At 41.9% G+C, this 25,708-nt stretch overlaps 2 protein-coding genes across 3 annotated transcripts in view; both read right to left on the bottom strand.

Moving 5' to 3' along the window:
- The window catches only part of crocc2 (ciliary rootlet coiled-coil, rootletin family member 2), a 29,584-nt gene extending 15,677 nt beyond the window's left edge, over window positions 1–13,907 (bottom strand). For both annotated transcript variants that reach the window (XM_079575073.1, XM_079575074.1), the window contains exons 1-9: window positions 13,752–13,907; window positions 12,652–12,823; window positions 12,457–12,569; window positions 4,023–4,187; window positions 3,860–3,943; window positions 2,660–2,763; window positions 1,730–1,874; window positions 1,197–1,303; window positions 459–662 (exon numbers count right to left, since the gene is read on the bottom strand). In XM_079575073.1, the coding sequence (XP_079431199.1) occupies window positions 459–662; window positions 1,197–1,303; window positions 1,730–1,874; window positions 2,660–2,763; window positions 3,860–3,943; window positions 4,023–4,187; window positions 12,457–12,569; window positions 12,652–12,823; window positions 13,752–13,808 (1,151 nt within the window). In that variant the 5' untranslated portion in view covers window positions 13,809–13,907. The remainder of the gene's footprint in view (window positions 1–458; window positions 663–1,196; window positions 1,304–1,729; window positions 1,875–2,659; window positions 2,764–3,859; window positions 3,944–4,022; window positions 4,188–12,456; window positions 12,570–12,651; window positions 12,824–13,751) is intronic.
- Window positions 13,908–14,660: 753 nt separating this feature from the next.
- klhl30 (kelch-like family member 30) lies at window positions 14,661–25,479 on the bottom strand. Its single transcript, XM_079575352.1, has 8 exons — window positions 25,375–25,479; window positions 23,305–24,120; window positions 21,596–21,794; window positions 20,157–20,243; window positions 17,628–17,783; window positions 17,173–17,361; window positions 16,605–16,750; window positions 14,661–15,120 (listed from the first exon to the last, which is right to left on the bottom strand). Exons 2-8 carry the CDS (start codon window positions 24,076–24,078, stop codon window positions 14,872–14,874), a joined length of 1,800 nt encoding a protein of 599 aa, XP_079431478.1. The 5' UTR covers window positions 24,079–24,120; window positions 25,375–25,479; the 3' UTR covers window positions 14,661–14,871.
- Between the last annotated feature and the right edge of the window lie 229 nt (window positions 25,480–25,708).

Below are 25,708 nucleotides of genomic sequence, written 5' to 3'. Positions count from 1 at the left end.
GGTAATCAGATTTCATGTTTAAAAAGACCTGATCCTTTTGTGTTTTCACCACATCAGCAGTAGTTAAATGGAAAGATGAACAGGGCTGTGGTGATCAAAGCTCACTCATGGCAGGAATGTGGAGGTTGTAATTGATCGTCTTTGAACTAGGACAAATACTTCAGAGCTTTGACATCAGAGACTGGTGGAATATGTGAAGGTGAAACGTGATTATTTCAATAAAACTAATCTTTAAGGAGAAACATCTGAATTTGGAATGAGAATTATGCTCAACTGGAAAATAAAGTACCTCTAAGTTACAGACGACTGATAACAAATGCAGTCAGTTTTAAACTCAAAAGAGTAGTTTCAATTTACACCAAAAACACCAAAAAAAAAGTAATTTAGATACACAAGCAAAAAATCCAACAGGAAAAATCTCAAGTTTATTGTGTAGGCACTGAGCACCAGTCAAATACCTGGAATTCAGCTCCACTCTCTCTGCGTCCCATCGCCCCTGTAGTTGTAAGGCGTCCCGGAGTTTGTCCCTCAGCTGCTGCTCCAGAGCAGACTCCTCACCACTAGTTGCGCTCTCCTGTGTGACTCTGGCTTCTAGGTTTTTGCAAGCTCCATGCAACTGTCTACTAACAGCATTGCACTCCCCACGCAGCTCTGACAGGCCCCTGATCAAAACAATCACAAAAAAGACTTAAATCCTAACAGATAAGACAGCATAATCTGGTTCAACTCGAGGTGTTCAGAGTCATTAGTCTGTTGAAAGCCAGAGTGTTTTCATTCCTAATTGGGATGGATGTCTGGACTTGAACTCACTTTCATGTCTGGCCTCAGTTCAGACTCTATTATGGTGAGAAAATGAGATGGGATGAGCTATCAAAGTTCAAGCAAATTACTTTTCAGCAATGCTTACAGTGGCTTAACATGACAGCAGCCATATCTTGAAAGGGCTCTAGCTTCATCCTGACAGATCATTTCAACACCTCTTGTCCCCCCCCAGTGAGGAAACAATGAAGAGGTGCGGTGTCCTGACCTCAGTGACCTGTTGCTTTTTGATCCCTGGGCTCGGAGATGGATTGTGGTTTTATGTGTGAGAGCGAGATACAGGAGGAGGAGGAGGAGGAGGGGAGCTCTTGAGCAATCCCCTGTCCACCACGGGTGGGGTGAGGGGGGGGGTGTTCCTGGCGTCGGGCCGCACTCACCTGTCAGTGAAAGTCCTTAGCTGCGTGAAAGTGCTTCGCAGGGAGGCAGCCTGGCGCCACAGAGCCCTGACATGAGCCTGCTCACGGCCGAGGCGGGAGGCGCTGGTCTGCACACAAGAGCACAATGAGATGGTACTGGGTGGTAGGGGGGCGGCTTACGACACTTTACTGCCTGCACCTCTCCTTTTACTGTGATACCAAACAGATGCAACGCTGGGCTGTCGAGTACTGGCCCTCGCGCAAATAATTGGATTTCCCTGAATCAACAGATGTGGCCGATTTACAGCACGAACGACAGATTGTTTGGACAAATTTTTCTTCCCCTTCAGCAGTTGGAATGTTTTCACAGGAAACAACAACTCAGAAATCATAGCAATAAAGGGAACGGGGAACGAGAATGAATTGATGAAACTGGCTATGAATGGAATTCCAACCTCTAGTGAACTCTGCACAAGTTTAATTGCGCAATCTCAGTGTTACATTCAATAAGTTTTAGCGTGTCCTCGAGTGATTTGTGCAGTTTCTCTCGTCACCTCTTGCTCTTTTCTCAGATGCGTCTCGCACAGCTCTTGGTCTTCTCGGGCCTTCCACAGGCTCTCAGTGAGGCCCTGGTTCACGATGCCAGCCTGCTCCAGTTGCTCCCTCAGCGCAGAGTTGACTTGGCTGAGGCTGGCACACCTGGAAATAACAAGCCCTCTGAGTCTCAGGAATCATTTGGCATTTCTTGGCTGAAGGACAAATGTCACAAAAACACCGCCCGCCCAACTTGGACTTGGCGTCAGCTCTTCCTCTGATGTAGATCCACTCTCACCAGCCACACAGCGTGAACATGTGTGACAGTTTTATAAAGCCTGTCACGAGTTAGCTTTAATTCCATCCAGATTTGCTTGTACTGTACAGCAATTTACCAAAATGTTTATATCATACTTACCCTCAACACACACCCTGTTACTGTAAAGCGTGTTTGACAAGAGGCCAAACCCATGTAAGAGGTTATGGAGTGAGTTATAAGTAATAGGCCGACTGTTGAAAACATAATTTCTGCATAACCTACAATAAGTGCTTACAATTCAATATTACTGTGGCAGATAAATGGTGTAATGGTGCATAAATGTTTTAGGCAGTTATTAAACATAACACTTTTGAGGCTCACAACTCCACAGCATTGACCCCGAAAACAGGAAGTGGGATACTGCAAGGATGCTGTTGGGGAAGATGCTTCACACATGTTGCTTGTATGAATGTGTGACTGTAAATGAAATAAAATGGCAGCCATCCTTTGATCAGCTCACTGACTAGTGTGACAGTAACTGAGATGTGAACAAACAATAATGCACTGTAGAGAGGCAATAAAGGTAAGGTAAGATCTGCCCGGTGCAGTATGTGGTTGTGTCCTTCACTCACCTTGCCTGAAACCTAGTTGACCCCTTTTAGTTTAGTTTTAGTTGAGTTGAGTAACTCACTTCTTCTGTTCCTCCTGGAGTTGAGCAGTCTTTCTCTGGACCAGGAGGCTGAGCTCTTCCTCTGTGCGCTGCTGTCGATGGGCTGAGTCCACATGGCCCTGCAGCTGAACATACACACATCACGCAGGCTCCCAATAAAACAGCACTCTGGACAACGTGCTGTATAAACCAGTAGCCTAATATTTACAAACCTTCATAATTACAGTCAAAATGTGCTAAAGCAGACACTTTGTGGGTAACGCTCAGCCCAAAATAATATTTGGATGAATCAATACAAGCTCAAATCTTGCTGAGTGTCAACACAGCTATTAACTACATGGGCCTAAAGCTGTGAAAGCTTAGTCAGGTTTTTGCATCGCAAAAGAGCCAACAATCATCTTATAAAACATGGTAGAATGCAAACATTGCATTTCACTTTAATCTTACTTTCAGGCTTTAAAATCATGACATACCATTCTACAGGGAATAACAGTTACAGGAAAAAACAAGCAGCGATCACTGAAAATGTTTTATGATTTTCAAAAGCAGGTGAGCAAACAAACAACATGTGCTTATGGTCACTCTGGGGATTAACAGTAAAATCTTCACCATTTTAATTTGTTTTCTTTTTTTCTATATCCACAACATAAATGTATCCAAGCTCATAGCTGGGTCACAAAGGCACAGATGCTCAACATGTGGCTACTCCTCAGTGCCTTAAATTTACAAGATGGATGAAAGACTGTGACAAATGCAACCGCAAGAGCGTGTGACCGAGTTAACTTAAGGATAGAGGAGTTTTTATGTAAAGCCTATGGAATATCTGGCTCCTGGACTTTCCCTTCATTAACCATCTTTCTGTTCCACAAATGCAATGACAACATACGCCGTTTCTGTAGCAGCAAAGGCTTACATTCATCAGCTATATCTCTTCAAATCTTCATTCAACCACAAGCTTAATTTGACCATGCTGGCATTTGTTTAGAGTTAAACAAATGGATAGTTGGTAGATGCATTAGGTACTATCTTTGGTAATGGAGCAAATTCATTTCTTCATAATTGCGAACATGTACAAGCATGTAGGAAGGAAAAAGTACACCGTTTGGTGAAATCTATTAACTTAAAAGCCTCTTGTTTGTGATGACATGGAACGAGGAAGGTTTTTTGGTTTTTCGCACGTGCTTGTGAATTACACAGTTAAACAGCATTAAAAAAACATACCAATAATCTATTTTTTTCAGATTCTGAAGTCTTCTCCAGGACCTGCTCTTCAAGATCCCCACATCTTTTCTTGTACTGAAGCACCTGGTTTTTACAAAGGAATCAAGTACCTATAATTGCAATTCCTGACATGATTACAAATTTGCATTGGGTTTCGAGTTACCTTGGCCTGAAGTTTCTGAACAAGTTGTGCCTGCCTCTGCTGAGCTTCCTGGTAGAGCTGCAACGTTTGCCAGTAAGTCCTCTCTGTGCTTTGTAGATGAAGATTTCCTGATGAGCTGGGTTGGTCAGAATCCACTGCCGAGTGCAATTTTAGCATCTGGTCAAGCTGGTAGAAACAAACTAAATATGAGAGTTTTGGCCTAACAAAATAGCATCACAGATAATAATTGCCCTATGAATCATACTGCATGATTGTTTAATTCCCCAAATCCTCCAAAAGCGTCATTCTACTAATCATTCTATTTATTTATTATTTATTATGTTGATAAGGGTCTCTTTGTCTTCATTGGCATCACTCAAGTGAATCTAAAGCAAGCAACAGCATTTAGGCCATTTAAATATTTTGATTAGCTCTCATATCAGAAATCCAAATGTCCTGTAACCTCTCAACTTCACACAGTCTCCACTCCCTGTGCACCCCTCTCTCCTCTCTCGTTCTCTCTCTCTCTCTCTCTCCCTTCCTCTGAGCTTGTGCCAGACACCCTGTCCTGTTTAATACAAACCACATGGCCCAGTGCAACGCTACAACACACTGCGTGCCTCCAGCTGCCCTTGCTGACTTCTCATTTAAAGAGAGGAAGAGAGTGCGAGTGCGGCAGCCCCCTCCCCTGAAGCGCACTACAAACCACCATCCAAGCCCTTCAAATCAACCCTGCGACCTGCCCCTCCCTCGCTCTGTACCTCATCCCAGCGCTAGTGCTTAATCTCTGCAGCAGGCTCCAGTGGGGCCAAGACAATAGTCCCACTGTTCACCGCTGGACCGGGCCACTCTGCCACCATTATTAACACATTTTCAAATGGCCTTTCAGAATGTTATAGCACAAACATCAATGGCCATCAAAGGCTTGGCTCGGTGCTGTTGGTGTGTTCTGTACGGAGCTGGAGCGTACAAAAGTGTCTTTTACTGCCCGTTGTTGAGGCGACAGCTTAAGGACCGAGAGGGAGCAAGAACTTGGGAGTGTTTCAAACAGAATCACAGCAGCTGTGTTTGAAGGGGCTCCTGGAAAAATCTGCATCTTGCACATCAAGTATTTTGGAAAAACTACAGCAAACACTGACTCACTTATAGCATGTATTACACAAATACTGTCAAAGAGAGAACTGTAGAATAATGAGACAGTGACAGAAATATTTTGGAAGTAGTGATAGGTTTGCTGGACTTAATTCAACAATACTTTACACGCTCCACAACAAAACAACCACTTGATGATTTACATCCCATTTGTTTGTCTACAAAAACAAAAACTACAAAAATATAGACAATTTGCAATACTTAACATTTCCAAACTCAAATACGTGGAACACCCAGCTCTATAAAATAGTATGCAGGTTTTGTGGAGGAGTAGAGAAGTGTGTACCTTCTAAATTTTAAATCAAATATATTATCTCACTAAGTGCATTATACTGTCAACATGCTCCATTAGGAAACACAGATTTGGTCTGCAAATATTTATAGAAATATCTTTAAAAATCTATAGGGCATTGACAAAAAAGTGAAACAATTTATATATAACGGATAAGAATCTATCATTTATTTTAAACAAACCTGTGTGGTCTTTTTTGGCAAAAAGCCTTGGAAGGGGTGTGTGGGGGGAGGGGGCTGAAGGTGGGCTTGCTTCATCACCAGAGCTACAGTTGGCATCATACGCTCCTCATGGCACACCTAATACAGTAAGCAGGTGTTGCTGGCATCTTCTAAAAGGGTGCACCTCGGCCTCATGGCACGTTTGCACCTTTTCAAAAGTAGCTCAGAGCCAGAGCCCTGTCCAGCTTGAGTCTCCCAAGAGGATGCTTTTTACAGTTTCTCCAGGTCAGCTGCATAGCACCAGGATTTAGGCTGCACTGGATTAGCCATGCTTTTAGCAGGACACTCCCAGGAGGGCGCCAGAACGTTCACATGTGGTAATGTAAACGCAAGCCTTTTCAGATTCACTGTCTGCATAATAGGAAGGCTTTTATGGGATAGCAATTAACAATGAATTCAGAGTCAACTTTCAGGTTGTTATCTTTTCTCTTATCTATCTTACAGTTGTTTTGATGTTTTGCCCTAAAAGATGAAGCAACAAGTTAAGAACTCAAGCAGAAATGATCACAACCGTTTTTATAGTTGGATGTAATAAAGGCATTTTTTGCTAATGAATATAATAATCCAAACTTGTAGCATCACCTTGCATCATGAAATGCCATTGCAGTGACCTGCAGCTCTCAGTCCACCCTTCAGTGGTGACAGCTCGAAGCCAAACACAGTGTAATCCCAGGCCTCTCTGTGGCCTGACTCTGGGGATTACAGGGGTTTATGGGGCTCGCGTGTGCTCACTGCACACCCCTCTATTTACGATGGGCCCCAGCACAATCACTCTCCCCTAAATGAGCTTTAGACCAATTTCTGTGTGATTGAGGTCATCCACTGCAATTTTGCAATAATGTTCAGGATGACATTAGTAAAAATAAAAACATGGGTATGTTTTCGGCCTTCATAGGGTCGCAAAGAGTGCTTCCCTTTCTTTATACCCACGAATCTGTTTCTTTAGGCCAGCTTGTTTCAAAATTGAAATAAATGTTTTGCCCTTTCAAAATGTGCTTCAAATTAGCTTTTTATTAAGCTTGATATTTATGATTTGTGCCACTCTTCTTATTGTCTCTTTTGATAAACATTTCAAACAACATCAAGGGATAATCTCTGCTTTGATTCATCTGCCAACGAGCAACAACTGAACGGTTTTCAAGTTGTTTTTGAGCACTTCGTAGTCTGGGCCAACCCTTGCAGCTACGCTCATGTGATCATTCAAAATCTAATCCATACAGTAACCAAGCTGATCCAGAGTCACAAACCTTGAGATATTACCATCATCCTGCATTTTACCCGTTCACCTGCCATAAAATGTATATAAAAAAAGTGTCCTTATTGTTTTCCTCATGCGACATCTGGCCATGAGTGCACGGTCCAGCAGCATCTGAAAGGTTACATCTGCAAACGTTTTCCCTGGCTTTGGCCTGCACCCAGAGGCTTAATAAAGGGAATTAATGGAGTGCACTATCTGTCAGATTCCTAAACACAGCTGGAGCGGATGTCCATCGCCCCCAAGCAGCCCCGAACTTACTATCCTGCTTCTACAACACTCTCCACCCCCTGTGAGTTACCCCTGAGTCCTGCTGACTCTGTGAAAGAGCCCCAGCTGATTGTGAAAGCTGTTTATGTATCATCGCGGGCCGTAATTACCCCATGCAGGATGAGAAAATGGGGCAGAGGAGCAGAGAGGGGAGGCGAGGGGATCGACTCTGAACTTACTGGTTGTGGGGACAGCTGTTGTGAGGCCAAGTGATAACTGTTACATCACACGTCAGAAGTCAATAACAAATATGGTGCAATCGCAAGCATGTGTGACTATAGCAGTGCAGAGCGTAGCACAATAAGCCCTGATAAAGGCATGGCTGTGCGCTCTAGGTTACACAAGGCAGCATGAAACAATGTATTGCAAACAGAGTGGTAATTAATGTTTACAGTATTAGAAAAAAAGAGCATCCTTAAAATGAATTGCTTTGTCATCAAACATACAGTAGCTGAAATATTAAAAATGCAATGCAAATAACTGTATTTGACTGTTGGTGTATAACTTCATTTTTGTGCAGTAAGTTTTGAGCACATTTAATTGTTGATTTTAATCGTATGTTGTAAATTCTACACTGCCTGATCAAAACAGAAGTCGCCCCAAAAGAGAGGGCACGCACTCTTACATTATATTGGACCATTGTCATCATGGAATAAGAAATCTATTGACAGAATAACCGGGTCATTCGGGATGTTCAGGTCATCAGCTCAACTCATTCTTTGGGCAAATAGTGTTGTTGAACCTAGACCTGACCAACTGCAGCAACCCCAGATCATAACAGTTACTTCCATAGATATCATATAATAAAGTGTAGATGTCTTAAGGCGGACTCACATCCGGCATTACCGGCGGCCATCTTGCCACAGGAAAGCTTTCTGGCGAGCTCTGTGGTATCTGAAGTAAGGTATGAACACAAATCCTCTTATTTCGCTGAAATTTTGATGGACAAACGGTTTGGTTTCTTACAAACGTTATTACCATGGCTATAATTCTGAATGCTGGAACATGTTGAAATAAAGATTTCCTTTTTTATTCATATGCATGCAGTATCATAACTACATCTCGGACGTTTATAACAAACCAAACCATTTGAAAATTGGTAGAAAATTGCACCATAAAACACAATGTTACGAGTGAGCGAGCTCCCTGTGGCAAGATGGCCGCCGTGTGCGGACGTCGACCTCCATTGGCCAGCAGCACGTACGAGACATCTAGCCTTTATTATATGATATCTATGGTTACTTCAATCCAGGTGATGACTTTTTCTTCGGTCAGGAAGTGCAGGACCGGGCACTGGGCCGCCACCTAGGGCGCCATCTGCTGGACGGGGGTGCCGAAATGTGCTTTAATCTTTGAATCCATGAGGTCCACGCTCCCGCCATCTACAACATTTTTCCAATTTTCAGACAAAACTTTGGAACAGAAAGTGATAGAGACTTGCGAAAATTTCAAGCTTTCAAATGACCCCACCCTGGTCCTTCTACGCCCCCGGGGAGCTGTGTAACTTTGCGGTGAAAAAGTTCAATCTTGCCTAGGGCGCCGAATTGGCTAGGGGCAGAGGCAGAGCATAACAAAGACTTACTGGGTCTTGAATTAAATTCTCTGCTAAACTGATTTTTACTCTCTGAAAGACAGACCAGCACCTGAGTTTTGAATCATTCACACATGTTTCAGTAAATCTTGTGTATATTGTCTCCTTCTCAAAACATTCGCCCCTCACCTGATGAGGGTGGTGCTCCTCTACATTTCTGGTCAATTCAATGGACTCATTCGGAATATTTCAATTTCCAAACTGCCCCCACTACAAAGCACATGTTGCAGATAGATTTTTGAATGTTGCCAGAATAAAGTCCAAAAGTATTTCAAAAAGCATAATTACACATAATACAGAACCTTTAAGTTACTCCATGTTTTTCTAATATTGTGCAGCCTTAACACACAAACGCCCCCCCCCCCGACTCGATGTAAAACTTCACTTTGAATTACACACTGGTGCCATCTGAAAAAGAGCCGGGCTTAACGTTCGTCTTTTAAGTCAGGTAACATGAGCCGCCCAATGTCAGATGTCACAACGTTTAATGGAAAACTTTCATCAAAAAATCTGCGGCCGTATATATTCCTCAGGGAAGGCAATTAATTTTTACAATTTCATGATAGTTGAGGCAGTCAGACTTTCTGGCGGTGCTCCAATTAAACAGCAGCCCCTACAGCATGAATAAGTAAATGCTAGGGGGGGGAAAAAGACTGAAAACATAAGGTTGTACCAAGGGGCAGAAACACAATACTTTTAAACAGACTTTATCGGGTCCCAATGCGGAGCCCATGGGGATTTAAGATTAGAGAGGCCACGGGCAAAGGCAGCTGGTGTCAAAAATCATTCAACACAGGTTTATCTTTATTGAAAGGCCTGCCACACTGCTGTATTGTGCAGTCACCGGTACAGGCAGTGGTACTATGCGTGTCTGTGTCCACAAAAAAAAAAAAACAGCGCACACTGGCGGGGCTCCAAAGGCAACAGAGAGGGCTTCAGAAATCACCTCGACACGTCTTCCAACCCGCGAGGCCATTCCCAAACACAAAGCGGGTCAAGGTTTATCCGGGTTCAGGTGCAATTTACCGGGGTCAGCGCCAGAGATTACACACAGAGTGACTGCATAGACCACAGGCTTCACTAGTAACAGGCGTCTGTCAGGGCAAAGCAGCTGAAGTCGTGTCAGAGAAAATAGGGGATTTGGGAGAACCATGTAGCTGTCACACTTTCTGAGGCTCGGCTGACAATTTAAGCCTCGTACGGATTTAGAGAAACACTACTTATGGGTTTAAATGACATCTAATTTTTACACAAACACAACGGCTGCCCCCTCCCATTTTTAATATTGCTCTATATGGTGTTATCTATTGTTTTTGAGAGTGGAGCAATTGAGATTTTCTGTATGTGCTTTACATTAAAGGGCTGAGCAATTCAAAGGAATCGTGAATTTAATCTGAAAAGGTCGAAAGCCAATCCTGGTGCAGTTACAGCTCGTTGTTTGTTTGTATGAAGTTTCTACTTTGAGGAATAAAATGGAAAGTAATTTGTGTTAGATGGCACTGGAGTGGAAAGGTTAATTCTGAAACGATAATCTGTTTTTGTCTTTTTCACAGTTCAGCTTTAGTCATTTTGAAAAGTTGCAAAATTCAGAATACTAACATAACGAACTTCAAAGTACTTGTACCACTCAGGAAGAACCCTATGATGTGTGCAAGGCCAATATTTTCTCAGTTTCGCGGCTTTCACAGATCTAAAAATATCAACAAAATAAACACGCTATATTTAACTGCAAAGCTAATTGAGTCATATTTTTAGTCGTGGTGTTAAAATAAGTTTCAGGGGAAAGCTAAGCAGAGGGAATCACTGGACCTCAGTGGCAGAATGAGGGCAGTGTTGTCACAAATGGCGGCTTTGTGCGCCCTGAAAAACGAGCTTTTTCTTCACCGGTCTCCCGGGAGGCGGCCGGTGACCTTCACTTCTGCCCCCAACCAGCGCCGCTACATGAAGGAGCAGCCATGGGGGGCATAGGGACTGAAGCGGGCGACCACAAGGAACTCCTTCATGAATCTCTGCTCTTATTTATACTGGGAACGCGCTCACATCAAGAGAACTTTACAGTGCGAGATACACAGTGCGCCGCTTACTGTAAAGTGCCGTTTGGGAGACTTTATCTAAAAAGTAAGAACATAGAAATGCAGCAAATTTTATTTATTCATTCAGAGCCCTGTTGCATTTCTTTCACTAACATGTTTGTTAAAGGAATAGGCCACCGTTTTTACATACTGAGATATGTTCTTACCTTAGCTTTGACGAGTTCTTTAGGACCTGTCTGGTCTTCACCCGCGCCTTCAATCACGTAAACACAGCGCAGACGGTGTTAGCATTTAGCCTCTCTTTGGCATCCGCACAGTAAAGTGAAGATTACTGCGCGGATTTCGAACTACTCCTGGTATTATTACGCCTTACAATATAGTTCCCCCTTTTATCCGCTTAGAAAATCCACATTGTTTAATTTTGTGTAACTATACTTTGTAGTGGAACACTTCACGTAACCATATTTAAATAGGGAAAACGTGGAAGAGCTTGGTAGCTTCTATCTTGACCAGTTTTGGAGCTATAGTGGAGAGGCTAAATGCTAACGCCGTCTGCGCTGTGTTTACGTGACTGAAGGCACGGGCAAGGACCAGACAGGTCCTAAAGAACTCGTCAAAACATATCTCAGTATGTAAAAAACGGTGGCCTATTCCTTTAAGGGGAGGTTTCCCCTGATTTCCCCACTGATGTTTACTGTAAGCAGGTTCTACTTTAAACACGTGCCAGCTCTTTCACTAAATTGCTCTACTGTGCATGGCCTTGATCCGAACACAAATCAATCAGGTTTTATTCAAGTTTATACTGGACCTTCTTGCTGTGACGCACGAGCGCTAACCGCTGTGCCACCATACTAACATTTTAATGCTACAAAAGTAAAAATAGGTGCATATTTTACTTCAAATGACTTGTAAACGCTTCATCAAACAGAGTAATGGGAGGAAATCTTGTTATCCAGAATGCAAATTGGACATAACAGGAAACCTTTGAGGAAAAAATCGTGTATAATTTCAGCCCAAACTGCGGCTGAATGTGTGTTAACATTGTCATTGTTTTCCAAGAAGTTTAGATTTAATGCCAGCTGAATCCAATTCAATGCTTTTTAATGACATTTAAGGCCTTCATTTTGGCACAGTTCATTTCATGAGTTTTAGTGTTTTTTAAATGCAACGTGGAAACCTTGTCAATACCTCAGAAGCAAAGGTTCAACAGTCAAGGGAGAACACATCTGATTTTGATAAAAGATAATAAGTTTATTCATTTATTAGTTTATTATTGGAGAACTACTGCAAAACCAGCAACTATCGGCCAAAGTACTGCACTACCGAAAATGTCTGTATTTTGCACCCCTTCTTTGGTAAATATTATTATAAGACACTGCTGAAAAGGCCACTTCACGTTTATCATAGGCAGTCAGGCAAACATGTCACAGGATAAGCAGAAGCTGTGGGAACTGACTGAACATTCTCATCCGCTGTGTTAACAAAAAAGAAGAAAAGAAATTAAAAAAAAATGATTGTATGTGCTATTTTATGAGGAAACCACAAGGTATTTTATGGTAATTATCCACAGCTAATTACTCTGACATTGTCCTATTGTTGCTCGACCTTCACTGGTGAATGCATACAGTGTGTCAGTCATACCCTGCTTGTGATGCTCGTCTTGACAAACGGCTGGTCACGGTCTGCAGGGCTCCAACAAAACTGCTCTCTCAGGGCCGTGCAATCCTCCAGCTCACTGACCTGGCAGTCGCCACCTGAGATTTGAAAACAGATCATGCATACGGAAGTGGCACTGCTGCCAGGTTACACACCAGGACAGCTGATACAGGACAGTACCGGAGGTGTCGGGTGCAGTCTCGGTCGGAGCAGTGGGCTCCTCAGACAGGCGCTGGGTGATGATCTGACGGATGCGGCTGGACACTGGGATTGGTGAGTCCGGGTCATCACCTCGAAGAGTCAGGGCCCCGTCTCCAGAGCTGCCCTCCGAGAGCAGCGACTCCTCCAGCTTCTACCGACATATAAATTACACCAAATAAGTGCGATAGTTGAGTTGCCTTGTGTACGAAATGCGCGGTATAAATAAAGTTGCCTTGCCTTGCCTAGTGCATCTCTGCAAAAAATGGCCAGGGATTGAACGTGGGACATTCTCGCTGTAAGGCAAGAGCGCAAACCACTCCGCCACCATGCCCGTCCTATTGATGGTTTATAAATGTTTGAATGGGATGGTCCCAACTTACCTGTCAGAGCTTCTGTCTGTTCATGTCCCAAAGAGAACAACGAGGTCAGCAAATCAAATTATGGTAGATGTCCCGAAATCACAGAAAACTAAGGGTGACCGAGCTTTTGCCGTTGCGGAGCCCAAGCTTTGAATCAATCTTCCCTCAAGCACTAAAACAGCTTTGAATGTTTTAAAATCTCTTTAGACTGAACGGGCCTTCAGCATAAGCCAAACTTGACTTTTTGGTGGTTCTTGTTTATGCATACAGTCTTGATTGCAACTTCATTATGTATTTTTTTCATTTGTTCCATTTTTTATTGCCTGTGTACACCCCTCTGGGCAGCCATGGTTTGTTTCAACTGAGTGTTCCCCTCATCTTTTCTCATTGCCTCAACAAATGAGATAAGAAAGTAGGCTACTTAATAATCATTGATTAGGGAATTAGATTTGGAAAAAACCCACATACACCCACTTCCTGATCATTTTATCTATGCTATTTTTTCGTTTTAGCTAAAATAAACCCTATACTAATGATGTTATCTTGGCTACTATGAATCAGATTTTTATTAATGTTTAGACACAGTCAATCCGGACCATTAACGAAGCGGTTTATAGAATTACATGTATTTATTTCTCACTAAAGCAAGTAAACGAAACTAAACTGCATAGGGAAAATACAGAATTTAACATTTTAAAAAGAAAGCACACTACTACTAACCTGAATCACTGCTTCCAGTCGAGGAGAATCGCTACTTTGATCCCGCTGAGAGTCCATGGCAAAATTAGCGCCTAATGAGCAATTAAGCTAAATTACGACATAAATAAAACCCAGCAGGAAACGTGTAAAATTAGCAACTCCTCGCTAAGGCTAAAATGTGTCGCAAACAAATGACAGAACATTCCAATTAAAGTGTGACCATTAACAAATAACAAAAAAGCGCATTAGGAAATAAAAACTCCATAAAATGTTTGGGTAAAAAGTTTTTTCGCGCAGGCAAACTTTGCAAACCACTGCGCCGCTCTCCGATCTCAGTGGAGGTTACCAAGGTGACCAAGTGCTTCCGGTCCGTTGTCTTGGAAACGGAATGCTGGCGTTCCTGTCGTCACGGATACACAAACTCAGAGCTGTGTTTTTCGACGGGTTAATGATCTGTGACATTTTTACACAGACTTACTTTCTACTTTAACACTACCTCACAAAGCTATGATGAAAAAAATAAAATGTACTATTAATAGTAATTTACCAAAAATAAATTACTTCCAGGCTTAAGATAACAAACTTACTACTTAAATATTTGTGCTGCGGTGCTCTGGCTTGCCCTACCATGAAAAACATGTGCAATAGGTTCCTCTCTGGGGCCAGGACTCCCCTGAAAAGAGATTCTTAATCTCAGTGGGACTTTTCTGATTAAATAAAGGTCAAATAAAAACAATAAAAATCTATTTTTTAATTTATTTTACATTTGTCTTCACACTAGGTAAGTTAAGGCTAGTGTAAAAGGCACACTGGTAAAAATATCAAGTTGCTCTAAAATTGTAGCCATACGTTTCCATAAACATACAGCTAAATAACATCCCCTCTGCCAACAGATTTTTTTTTTTAAGCATTTATTATTTTACAGTTTGACTAAACAGTTCTCAAAAATCATAGTACGAAGTATAAATCAAGACATGCTGAGCTGCTCTATAATTTTTTCTGCAGCACAAATCGGGAATACCCACGGATCATGTAACGCTATTCATGGACACAGTGAGATCCTGGGATAAACATACCTTTCACATTACACCGAGGGATAATAAGCTCCATCTAAATTTAATCTGGATAAATCAGACGGACACTAGGCTGTTTCTGCAGGGAAGACATCAGGCCAGTGGGATGGGTCTAAGAAGATGGTGCTGAGTCCGGTGTAGAACCAGAGTCGTGGCAGCATGCTCTCGATGTCCCATGCGTTTGAAGCTCGGTTGTAGACCTCCACCTCCACCCCGTAGTCTCCCTCCATGCCTTTCCAATGGCCGCCTGTTACGTAGAGTTTACTGTCCAGAGCCACAAGTCCTCCGTTCTCGTGCAGCATCTGAAGGAGTTGGACCTACAGGCAAAAGTTGGACATATGGGAGAGTCAGACCCTTGTGCAAAGTTTGGACTCTGTGGTGGCTGACACATGTGTGAAAAATATGTCTCATGCTCCCTGAACCACTCTTTCACAATGTGGGCCCCATGAATCCTGGCGTTGTCATCTTGGAACATGCCTGTGTCATCAGGGAGGAAGAAATCCATTGATAGAATAACCTGGTTCATTCAGTATATTCAGATAGTCAGCTAACTTCATTTTTTGGGTGCATATGGTTGCTGAAAGTATATGAACTGCAGCAACATTTTTACATTTTTTTACATTGTTATGGGTGCAGGTAGATAGATTAGATAGATAGATAGATAGATAGATAGATAGATAGATAGATAGATAGATAGATAGATAGATAGATAGATAGATAGATAGATAGATAGATAGATAGATAGATAGATAGATAGATAGATAGATAGATAGATAGATAGATAGATAGATAGATAGATAGATAGATAGATAGATAGATAGATAGATAGATGGATAGATAGATTAGATGAAATCGAACAGCAGCAGGGATGAAGGATCTCCAAAAGCGCTCCGTCTTACTGTATACGGAGAGGAAACGATCAGATCTATTATACAGATGGCAGCATAAAAAAGAACAGATTGATAAAACATAGACAGCTTTTGTATGAATTTTAATGCACTGTCATATATTGTTATTGTAGGAACTACAGCATGGCAAGTCCAAGACCTATGGGACAATAAACTTTATCCTTATCCTTAAAATACCTGGGAGCCTGTGAGTGGTCTGCGTTCTATCAGTTCTATCAGTCTGTCCCAAAGACGGCTGTGGCTATAGATACAGACGGCATCTCTGGAATCGCCCATATATGGTCATGTTTGAAAACAGTTAAGGGGGAAAACAATTTTGAAAAAAATCTAAACTTTCTCTAATTATTCAAAAACGACAAATGCTGAATTATGAATATAGTTTTCTACTAAATAAAGATACAAAGACATGGAGAGGAGCAAAGTGGTTCAACAGCCCATAAATACATTTAAAAAAAACGGAGAATGCTAACAGGATGCTACATATTAGCATCGGGCTAATGCTAACGTTAACTAGCGCTAGCTACAACTGCCCTTTATTCGCTTCTACTGAACAATCTGCTGTGAGAAAATATCCAAATGGGCCCGATTTACACTTGACTTCATTTATGTGTGATACATAAGTTCATATTCCACCAGAAAATGGCTAAAAAGAGTGAAAATTTGTGTTTCCCAAAAGATTCTATTTTCCCCCTCGGCGAGGCCACGCCCCCTTCTATGACGAGATGCCGTCTGTATCTATACAGCGTACCATCCACAGAGTGAATGAAAAATTGTCTTTGGGTGACTGACTACTATTGCAACAAAAAACAACATAGCTACTACTTTTGAAGCAACTTCTGACCACCACTGAGACAATAATGACGACTCGTTTGCTTTAAGATTCATTTTCTCACCTTCTGCCACATGTTTTCATTAGGGTCATAGGAGTAGACTTTCTTTGTGTTGTCAGCGACCAGATAGATCACCCCATCCAGACAGACAGATCGCGGAGAGGACAGGTACTTTGGGATGAAGGGAGAACATACACTGATCCAGCTATCTGTGGAGACAATGTGAATTTCAAATAACAAGAAATCAATGCTGAAGTGGCCAAAATCATGTGTATGAGATGAGATGCATTTTATTACATTATTATTACATACTTTTATCTATTTTGGAAAGTCCAAAGGAGATGAAGCCTTTTTCTATAGGGGACTCTCCCAGAACACTTTTTTGATATTGGTTGGTTGTATGTCATTTGTGGTTCAATGTGCAATGTAGGGTCAGGGGGAAAAAAAGGTGAATTGGCTACATAGCTATAAACATTACCATCCATAAAAAGTCAGATATTACAAAAAGCAATGAGGTCATCTTTCAATAGACTTTACTTTATATAGAGATTTGCCTGTAATCTCACTTGAGCCCCCTTAAAGTGAGTTCGTTCTTCCAGCGCATTTAGGTTGTAATTAGATGCGTTCTTACCTATGACGGGGTTGTAGCACTGCATGGTCAAAGCGTTGTATTTCACTGCGCACGAGCCGATCACGTAAAGCTTCCCCTGACAGGCGGTGGCCGTGAAATTGGTGACATATTTCAGCGCGGGGCAAGTCAGGGCCCACGTGTCGCTGTAGGGATCATAATGTTCGACCTCAACGTGATCTGAAGTGGTGCCTGCGCAGACAACGTTGAAAATAAATATGGATGATTAAGTGAGAGAAACCTTTTAGGGCTCGCTGCTGCTGCCATGGCGTAGAAAACACTTGGAAGTGAAGCACGTTGAAGTGGAAAATTGGCAGCTGTTACGTAAAACTAACAACAGATAAATGCTTACAATTGTAATTCAAGAAAAGAAATGATCAGGAAAAGTGTGATGAAGGTGTACTTTCCTGAATTTGGGTGAGTAATTGGTATTTTACATATAAAGTGAAAGTTCTTACCTCCAATGACATAAATCTCCCCATCGAGTGTTGCTGAAGTGTGGTTAGTCCGAGGCCTGAGCATTGGTGCCACAGTAATCCACTTTCCTTCTCTTGTGATGTACTTCCAGGTCTCTTTGGTCGACCAGGTGTTGGTATTTGAACCTCTAGAGCCCCCTATAAAGGAAATAATTTTTAGGTTGCTGTAATAACAGTGGAGGGAAGAGGACAGACGTTAGAGCTGTGTGTAAAGAGCTGTATTTTCCTATACACAGCCGCAAGGGCCCCGTATCTCAGTCAAATTACAATGTTGTTTTGCTTGTTAAAGAGGGGGTATTATGCTTTTTTCAATCACATAGCACCAGTCTATATCACACTACAATGATGACGAAACCTTCTGTTGGTCTGTAAATGCAGTAAATTAGAATAACTGCCTTGTATAAAATTGCTCTCTCAAAATGGCTGTAGTGAATGTCTTGAAATAGGCCTCTGTCTCTTTAAGAACCTCTGACCCTTTCCGACACGCCCCCTCCACACGCTGCCTGTGGCATCAGTGGGGAGGGGGTTCTACTGAGGAGCAGTGGTTGGTTACTCGGCTGGTGACGAAAGTTCGGAGGCGTCTCCAGGAGGTGGGGGCGTTCCTAGGAGGACTCAGGCAAACCTGTCCCTAAAATGGCCGCCATCAGAGTTTTTACAGATTACTCAAAAATATGTGAATGTGCCAAGGCAATACTTCAGGCATGTTTTTAATGAGGGAATGACATAATAACATGATGTAAAGCTTGAGAAATACCCCCCCTTCAATAAATCCATGCGTTACAGCCACAGACTCTCTGACAGCGCTCGCCTCACTCTCCGCCTACTTTGTCACATATAACACCAAAATGGAGCAGTCTGCTGAAGTGGAGCTCAGGAGAGACCTTCCGGCTTCCAGTGTTAATTTTGTCGACTGAAATATGTCGTCTTAATTTTAGTCAAAGTGATTAAAATGTTCAGATTTTTTTAAGCGACTAAAATAAGACTAAATAAAAATGAAAAGGAGAGACTAAAATAATCCAAACTTCTATTGACCGTCTGAAAGTGCGTCATATCATGTAAATTCATTGCCAAAGGAGCATCTCTGAGCTTTGTTCAGGTGGGAGAAGCTCCATGAAGCGGAGGACCTGATCAAATATGATTATAATGAATATTATATTTGTCTCAAAAGGGAGTTGAATCCTCCAGCTCTCATGAGAGCACCAAGTTACTTTCAGTAACTACACCTCAGTTCTCTGAATGTGACTGGCCTAAAACGATTTACCGTCAGGTTAATGCTCAGTGGTAAGATAGAAATAACCATCTGCCTCCTCAAAGTTTTCTTGGCGGAGGGACGATTTTCTTTAGTGTAAAGAGACCGCTGATCATTAGCCCAAAGTAAAGCACAGCACAGGAAAAATGACCATCTTAAATGAGATGAATTACTTAAAATTGCTTGAATAAAAGTTCTTCTATGTTGAATTTGAGTCGGTTTGAACTAATCCAAGATACAAAAGCTAAAGCGCCAATGGAACAGGAATAAAACACACTTCAAATCAGACAACTGTTTTTCACTTGAAATGTCACAAAATTATCTGAATTAAGAGAATAACTACTTCTAGAGGTTTTATCTCATCTAAGACCAGACCAAATCTACTCAAACCTTAGATTTAATCTCTTAATTCAAGTAGATTTATGTCATTTCTTCCTTAAAACGATTATTCTCTTTCCAGTGCACTTCCTTCAAAATGCCAGTGTTGTACATAATATTAGACCTAATTGGGTGTATTGACAGTATTTCTACCTTTTTTCCCCTCCCATTTAACTCTAATAATGTAGTAACTCCTAAAGACTTCCCCCCGCTCACTTCCGTCAATAACCTTTAGGAGTTACTGCGCAGACGTTGTGCTCCTCGTATCATTGCGCCTCACAATATAGTACCCCTTTTTATTTGCTTATAAAATCGACATGTTACATTTCTGTGTAAATATACCTCGCATGTAAACACTTCACGTAACTTTATATAAATAGGGAACACGTGGAAGAGCTTGGTAGCTTCTATCATGAGCTTTTTTGGAGCTATATGACATGTGGGAGAGGCTGCGTATGTGCTCCGTTTGCGTGACAGAGCGCATGGACAAAGACCAGACGGGGATATATTAACTCGGCTACGGTTAGGTAAGAACATATGTCAGTATGTAAAAACGGTGGCCTATTCCTTTAAAAGTACTCTCTGATTTGTGTTTCTCAAAATCATCTTGAGAGCCAGAGGTTCTGTGCTGAATGGCCGGATTTGGCCCTCGGGCCTGGTGTTGCCTACCCCTGCTGTAGGGCCCCTTAGTGGACTTTTGCCCAGAAAGGCGAGCACCGTGTGTAGCAAAATGTTGAGGTTGTCAGCAGCAATGTACGTACTTTACAGCAGTGCTTTTCAACTGATCTGGCTATTCTTGACACACCCTTAACTGGTTACGAGTCACAAACTTAGGTAGTAGAAAAAGACGAGATGGTTGAGGATAGAGATAACATTAAACTCACCTGTGACATACACATCATTGTTCAAAGACACCATGGAGTAACCCCACTTGTTTGGGTTGGGGAAGTTGGGAAGCTCATGCCATTGCCCTGTTGAGAAAGACAGATAAAATAAACAATATTGGTTAAAGATGATGGGACAGCGATGCATTGTGGCAGAACCTCTCAACACTGTAGCCAAGCATGTTAAGCGTCGACATAAAAACCCTCAGAATCTTTGAATAAGTTACAACAATCCGTTCCATAATAAAACCCTGGACATGGATGGCTTCTTCCAGATCCGTGCAATAAAACGCTCTTTTGAGATGGAGAAGATAGTCCAGTTTCTGTCACATCCAGACCGCATTTCTCAAGACCAGTACTTCTGTCAACGCTACATTTAATGACCAGCGCAACATCCAAAAACACCCACAGTCTGTTTTTAGGGAATCACATAGATATTGCTCAAGAAATAGGAAATGTTTATGTGATATAAACTGCACAGTGCAAGGTCTTGAGAGACAGGTTAAGAACAAAGGTGTCTCACTGTGAAAAAAGCAATAAACAGTACTAGATAGTAGGGCCGGGATGATACGGTTTGATACAATGTGTATCATGATACTTAGGGGCCGATACGATACATATTGCGAAAAAGAAAACAGAGTGATGTGTCCAGAAGTTATAAACCAAACGCCACTTGATTTTTTTTGTGGTAAGACTGTTCCTGAAGACATATTGCATTTCAAAAGTATTGATACTTTGATAAAGTGTTGCGACAAGGCGTATCGCGATTATATTGCAAAACGATATTAGCCCGACTAGAAAGACTATGAAACTATCCACTACCAAATCCCTTTTTTTTTTCTAGTAATGGGATAAGTTGCTATAGTGTAAAGGGAGTGCAAAGGGGTCCCAAAGTGAGGGGGTCCCAAATTGATTTCAAGACATAAAAAAGAAAGATATTGACACTAGGGCAGGGCGATATGGCCTAAAATCTATATCACGATATAAAAAAAGAAATATCACGATAATGATATATTTGACTATATCATTGACAACGGACAAATTACTTCCAAATCCCAGGGTTCCACTTATTGGGAAGATTAATTAATACAATTACAACAATATCAAAAAAATATATCACGATATGGACCATAACCAATTGACACTATTTAATAAAATTCTTAATTGAAAATAAAAATTTTAAGGTCAAATCATAAAGTTAACAATATAATTAATATTATAAAAGCAGCAGATATTAAAACATTTTGCTGCTTGGTAATATAATAAAGGTTGTGGTCCCGATTTGCTTGTGTTGACATTTTGGGGGTCATGGCCTGAATAGTTTGGGAACCTCTCCAAATGTGGGAAGACCTACAAGCTCAGAAAACAAACATTTAAAGGGGCTGTACTAGATTTTTTCTTACGAAGAGTCAAATAGCAACAACAGTGTTATGTATTACTTGTTTTTGTGTTGTAGAAAGCGCAGTTTTTGGGGGGCAGTCGCTCGAGCCTCGGGTCTCGATCTTCGTCTTCGGAGTCTTCTTCATCGTCCGGGTCGTCCAGAGCACGGCCTCCCATCACAAACAGCACCTCCTGCAGGTTCTGGTGGGGGCTGCGAGAGCTGGGTCTGTCCGTGTAGTCTGGAGTGAGGCTTATTTTCTTTAAGGCAAAGGCAGACGACCCAAAATCATACGCGGAAATTGTTTCAAAATGAACAATTGTACACATTAATGTAGCATAGTGTGGGTTGTGTTTTGAACTGGTTACCCTTTAATCTGGCTTATCTCTCCATTATCCGTGATACAGCATCTACAGCAAATGCATTGACGACAAGTGCAATAAGAGCTGAAATATGAAAATTTTAAAGTGAATTTTCAAACACTGCCAATAATAGATAAATGTATGTGTATAATGGTTTAAGCTGTCCAGTCTCTATGCGTGTGCTAACAATAGCAGTGTGCAGTATGATTCTGGAATGTTAGGCTAAATGCAATAGTGGGCTATAGTAGTGTATATGTCAGTAACTACACCGTCTGACCCAAAAAAAAGTCACACGCACTAATATTTCACATTTAGCTCTGATTACAGCATTCTCTCATGAAAAAAGAAATTGTTTCAACAAGCTTCAGCAATGTCAAAAGATGTGTTGCATTATTTTTTCCCCCAAGATCTTGTGTTGATAAATAGTAAATGGTCTCAACTTACAGTATACTATGCCTTTCTACCTTCATCAGGCCCATAGAGCAAAGAACCAGTCACCCATCCACACTCTCATTCATGCACCAATGTTCGCAGAAACTGGAGGCAAGGAGGGTGAAGTGTCTGTGCATCTTCATGAGCTGGGATTCGAACCCCGGACCTTCCGATCATGAGACAACCCGCTTTACCAACTGCGCCACTGTCAGAAAGTGTGACCAGAGCGCAAGCCCTTCTACAGCACACCCCAAAGATTCTCAATGGGGTTAATATCTGGACTCTGTGGTGGCCAATGGGCTCTATGCACGCGAGTGACCCGTAACACTGAGTGCGATCTCTGGAGGTCGTGGTATTTCCTCTCTCGCTATTTTTGCCAATAAGGATTAGCAACGTCTTTGCACAAGTCAACCAATAGCTCAGGACTGATGGGAAGTTACTGGCTACGTCTTGAAAATATTACATTGGATGTGAACACTTGACTGCAGGAAACGCGTGTGTTTATTGAGGAAGGACTTCTTCTTTTTCTCTTTATATCTCAGAGCTAATGGCTAGACTAAAAAGTACCCAATGAATCCTGGTATTGTCACCATGGATAGAAATCCATTGAATGATGTTCAGGTTGTCAGCTGTTCTTTGTGCACATAATAATATTGTTGCTGGACCAAGACCTGACCAACAGCAACCCCAGATCAGAACAGTTAGTCAAATCCAGGTGGTGACTTTTTTTGTTTTGTTCAGGCAGTGCATGCAGAGAATATTACACAATTGATTTGAAAAACAGTGTGCTTCAGACAAAATCTACTTGTGATTCTTAAAAACTGAAGCCCTTTTTTTTTTTCTCTTTTAAAACCCCTCTCGTGAATCCATCATATTCACCTGACCTCTAGTTCACCAGTCTGATCAAACCTACGCTCGAAAGCAAAAAACGTGTGCGTCCCAGGTTAGGAAAAGGGTAAAGTTTGCACCCACTGACCTCTCTGTGAATACTTTCCACAGCTTCTCTGCAGATGGGCGAGGCCTGCACCAAACTGTCCTTCAGCAAGCTGTCATTTAGAAACTCCGTGCTGAGCAATGAGAGGCAGCAGAGGGTTAGCAGTTCATGGAGGTGGCGAAGCCTGGAGTCCTTACAGTGTCCGACCCATTTCAAGATGGCCCTCACGCGCGTGATCTCTGACCGGATTTGCAGTCCATCATTTGACAAGCATTTGGTAAGCTGGTCTATTCCCAAGGTGAGAAACTCTTCGCCTTGTTGCACAGCTTCAAAGTTCTCCAACAGAAATGCCCACGCTTTTGCTACAACCTCTGGACAGCCGTGTATCTCGGCGAACTCTAAAATGCCCAGACAATTGGTGGCATCAATTTGGTGCTGCAAGTATCTACTGCAGACCGCACGCACTGTTTGAAACTGCAGCTGGCTTGATGTGCAAATAAGCCCTTCCACATTACTTTGGTTGATGGTGAGTTTTCCGGTGTACGCGAACTCGAGAAGGTAGCCGAGGATGTCCGGGTCCACATCATGGAGCTCCACGCGGGCGGCAATGCTTTCAACGAAGTCCCCAGAAAACATGCAGCGAAAGTAGGTGCTGCAGAGGGCCAGGACCCCCCGGTGGCACGGGAAGTCTCGCCCGCCAGCGACCAGTGTGACGTCAATGAGCTTGGGGTGAGAGCAGAGGGAGCGGAGACCCTCCAAAATGCTCTGAGGATGCGAGGAGAGGCAGAAGTCCAGGTCATCCACGTTACGCACCATGACGGAAGTTCGAAGAGTTCAGCTAGAGCAGGAAAATCTTATCTGCAAATGAAGAAAAAAAAGATACTGTTAATAACACATCATTTTTATTGATTAGAACTTAAATCAAAGTAGTTGAATTAATCTACTTGATAGAGTACATGTATCAGGCCTATTTAATGAATTCTTTGTTTCTTCAGTTTTGTTACAAAGTTAATTTTTATGGTTAAAGCCACACCATGCAACATTTTTTTTTAATTTCTAGAAATGGAATGGCATTAGTTTTGCCCGCCTTTAGTATATTATTAGTATAGTATCTCTTTACACTCATAGATGCCGACGCAAGGCCGAGAAGATCACCAACCACCCTGATCTGTTCTCCCTGCTCCCATCAGGAAGGCGATGTCGCTTTCCCAAGACTACAACTGAGAGGATGAGGAAAAACTTCTAATCTGAGGCCATTAGACTGCTAAATAAATGTGACTCCTAGCACCTCCTCCCGTAGGAATACTGTCTTGTCTATATTGTTGTTGTTGTTGTTGTTGTTGTTGTGGCAGCTGGATGGTACAAAAGGAAATTTCACTGCATGTTATACTGTATATGTGTGTGTGACAAAAAATAAACTATTATAAACTCAGACATTTGTGGGAAAAATACTGTGCATCTAATTATAAAACATTTGTATCAATTTCATAAACCTTCAGGCTATTTTTCGAGCATTTTTGTTAAAGTGACCCTGAAAAGTCACTCTGCAAGTTGTGAAATGTGTTGCTAAGAATTTGGATGCTATAAGTATGTTACGAAAGCTAGGAATAAGTTTGGACCACAGCCAACATTTTAATTTAATGGCTTCATCTTTCATTGATGACAATAAAGAGAAGAAGAAGAAGAAAAAGAGGCAGCCAAATATTAGATATAATAGGTTAGGTCCAAGTCCACTCTCTGATTACCCATTGCAAAAATAGCATTTTCTAGTCTAGTTGGTCATTAGGATTGTTTTGAATTGCTGCTAAAAGTGCCTAAAGGAGTGGCTGACAACATTTTCTCACGTGGTTTTGTGCCAGTGACACGACATCCTGATGTTGTAATCAGTGGCTCTTGACCTTGTTTACACTAAAACGTTTTGTTGTTCCCTTTAAACAAAAGGAAAAAAGAACAACTCTTCAATACAGCAAAACTACACATTTGTTACAGCATGTTATAGAAGCATTCTTTGAACCCTACCAAAAACCCATGTTCTGTAGGAAACTGATATCAAGCATTTTATTCTAAACCTCACAAACAAAACTGAAAATGTCAAACACAGCCGACACTCACCACTACAGCAGAGATTTGAGAAAACTCTTCATTGTTCCTTCCTCAGTGTGTAGCACGGCAGTTGATCAGATAGACTGGTGTGAGAACGGGGCAGCATGGCGGTCCAGCTACTGCCAAGTCACTGGGACGTCCCGCCTGTCGCTCACTCCGGTATTTTTAGCCCTGACAGTGACGCTGAACTGAAGTCTGGCTCTAAACAACAGTCGTGGAGGCAACAGCTGCTGTTACAGGCACATGTCTGGCATTACTAACGGGCTCAGTCAGGCTAGTGCACTTTAAATACCTGAATTCATTTAGATGATTTAAGCAACTTAGAAAAGATTGATCTTGATCC

Source organism: Gobius niger, assembly GCF_951799975.1.
Source record: "Gobius niger genome assembly, chromosome: 17".
In the NCBI taxonomy this organism is placed as follows: Eukaryota; Metazoa; Chordata; class Actinopteri; order Gobiiformes; family Gobiidae; genus Gobius; species Gobius niger.
This window is presented reverse-complemented; position numbering and strand designations above follow the sequence as displayed.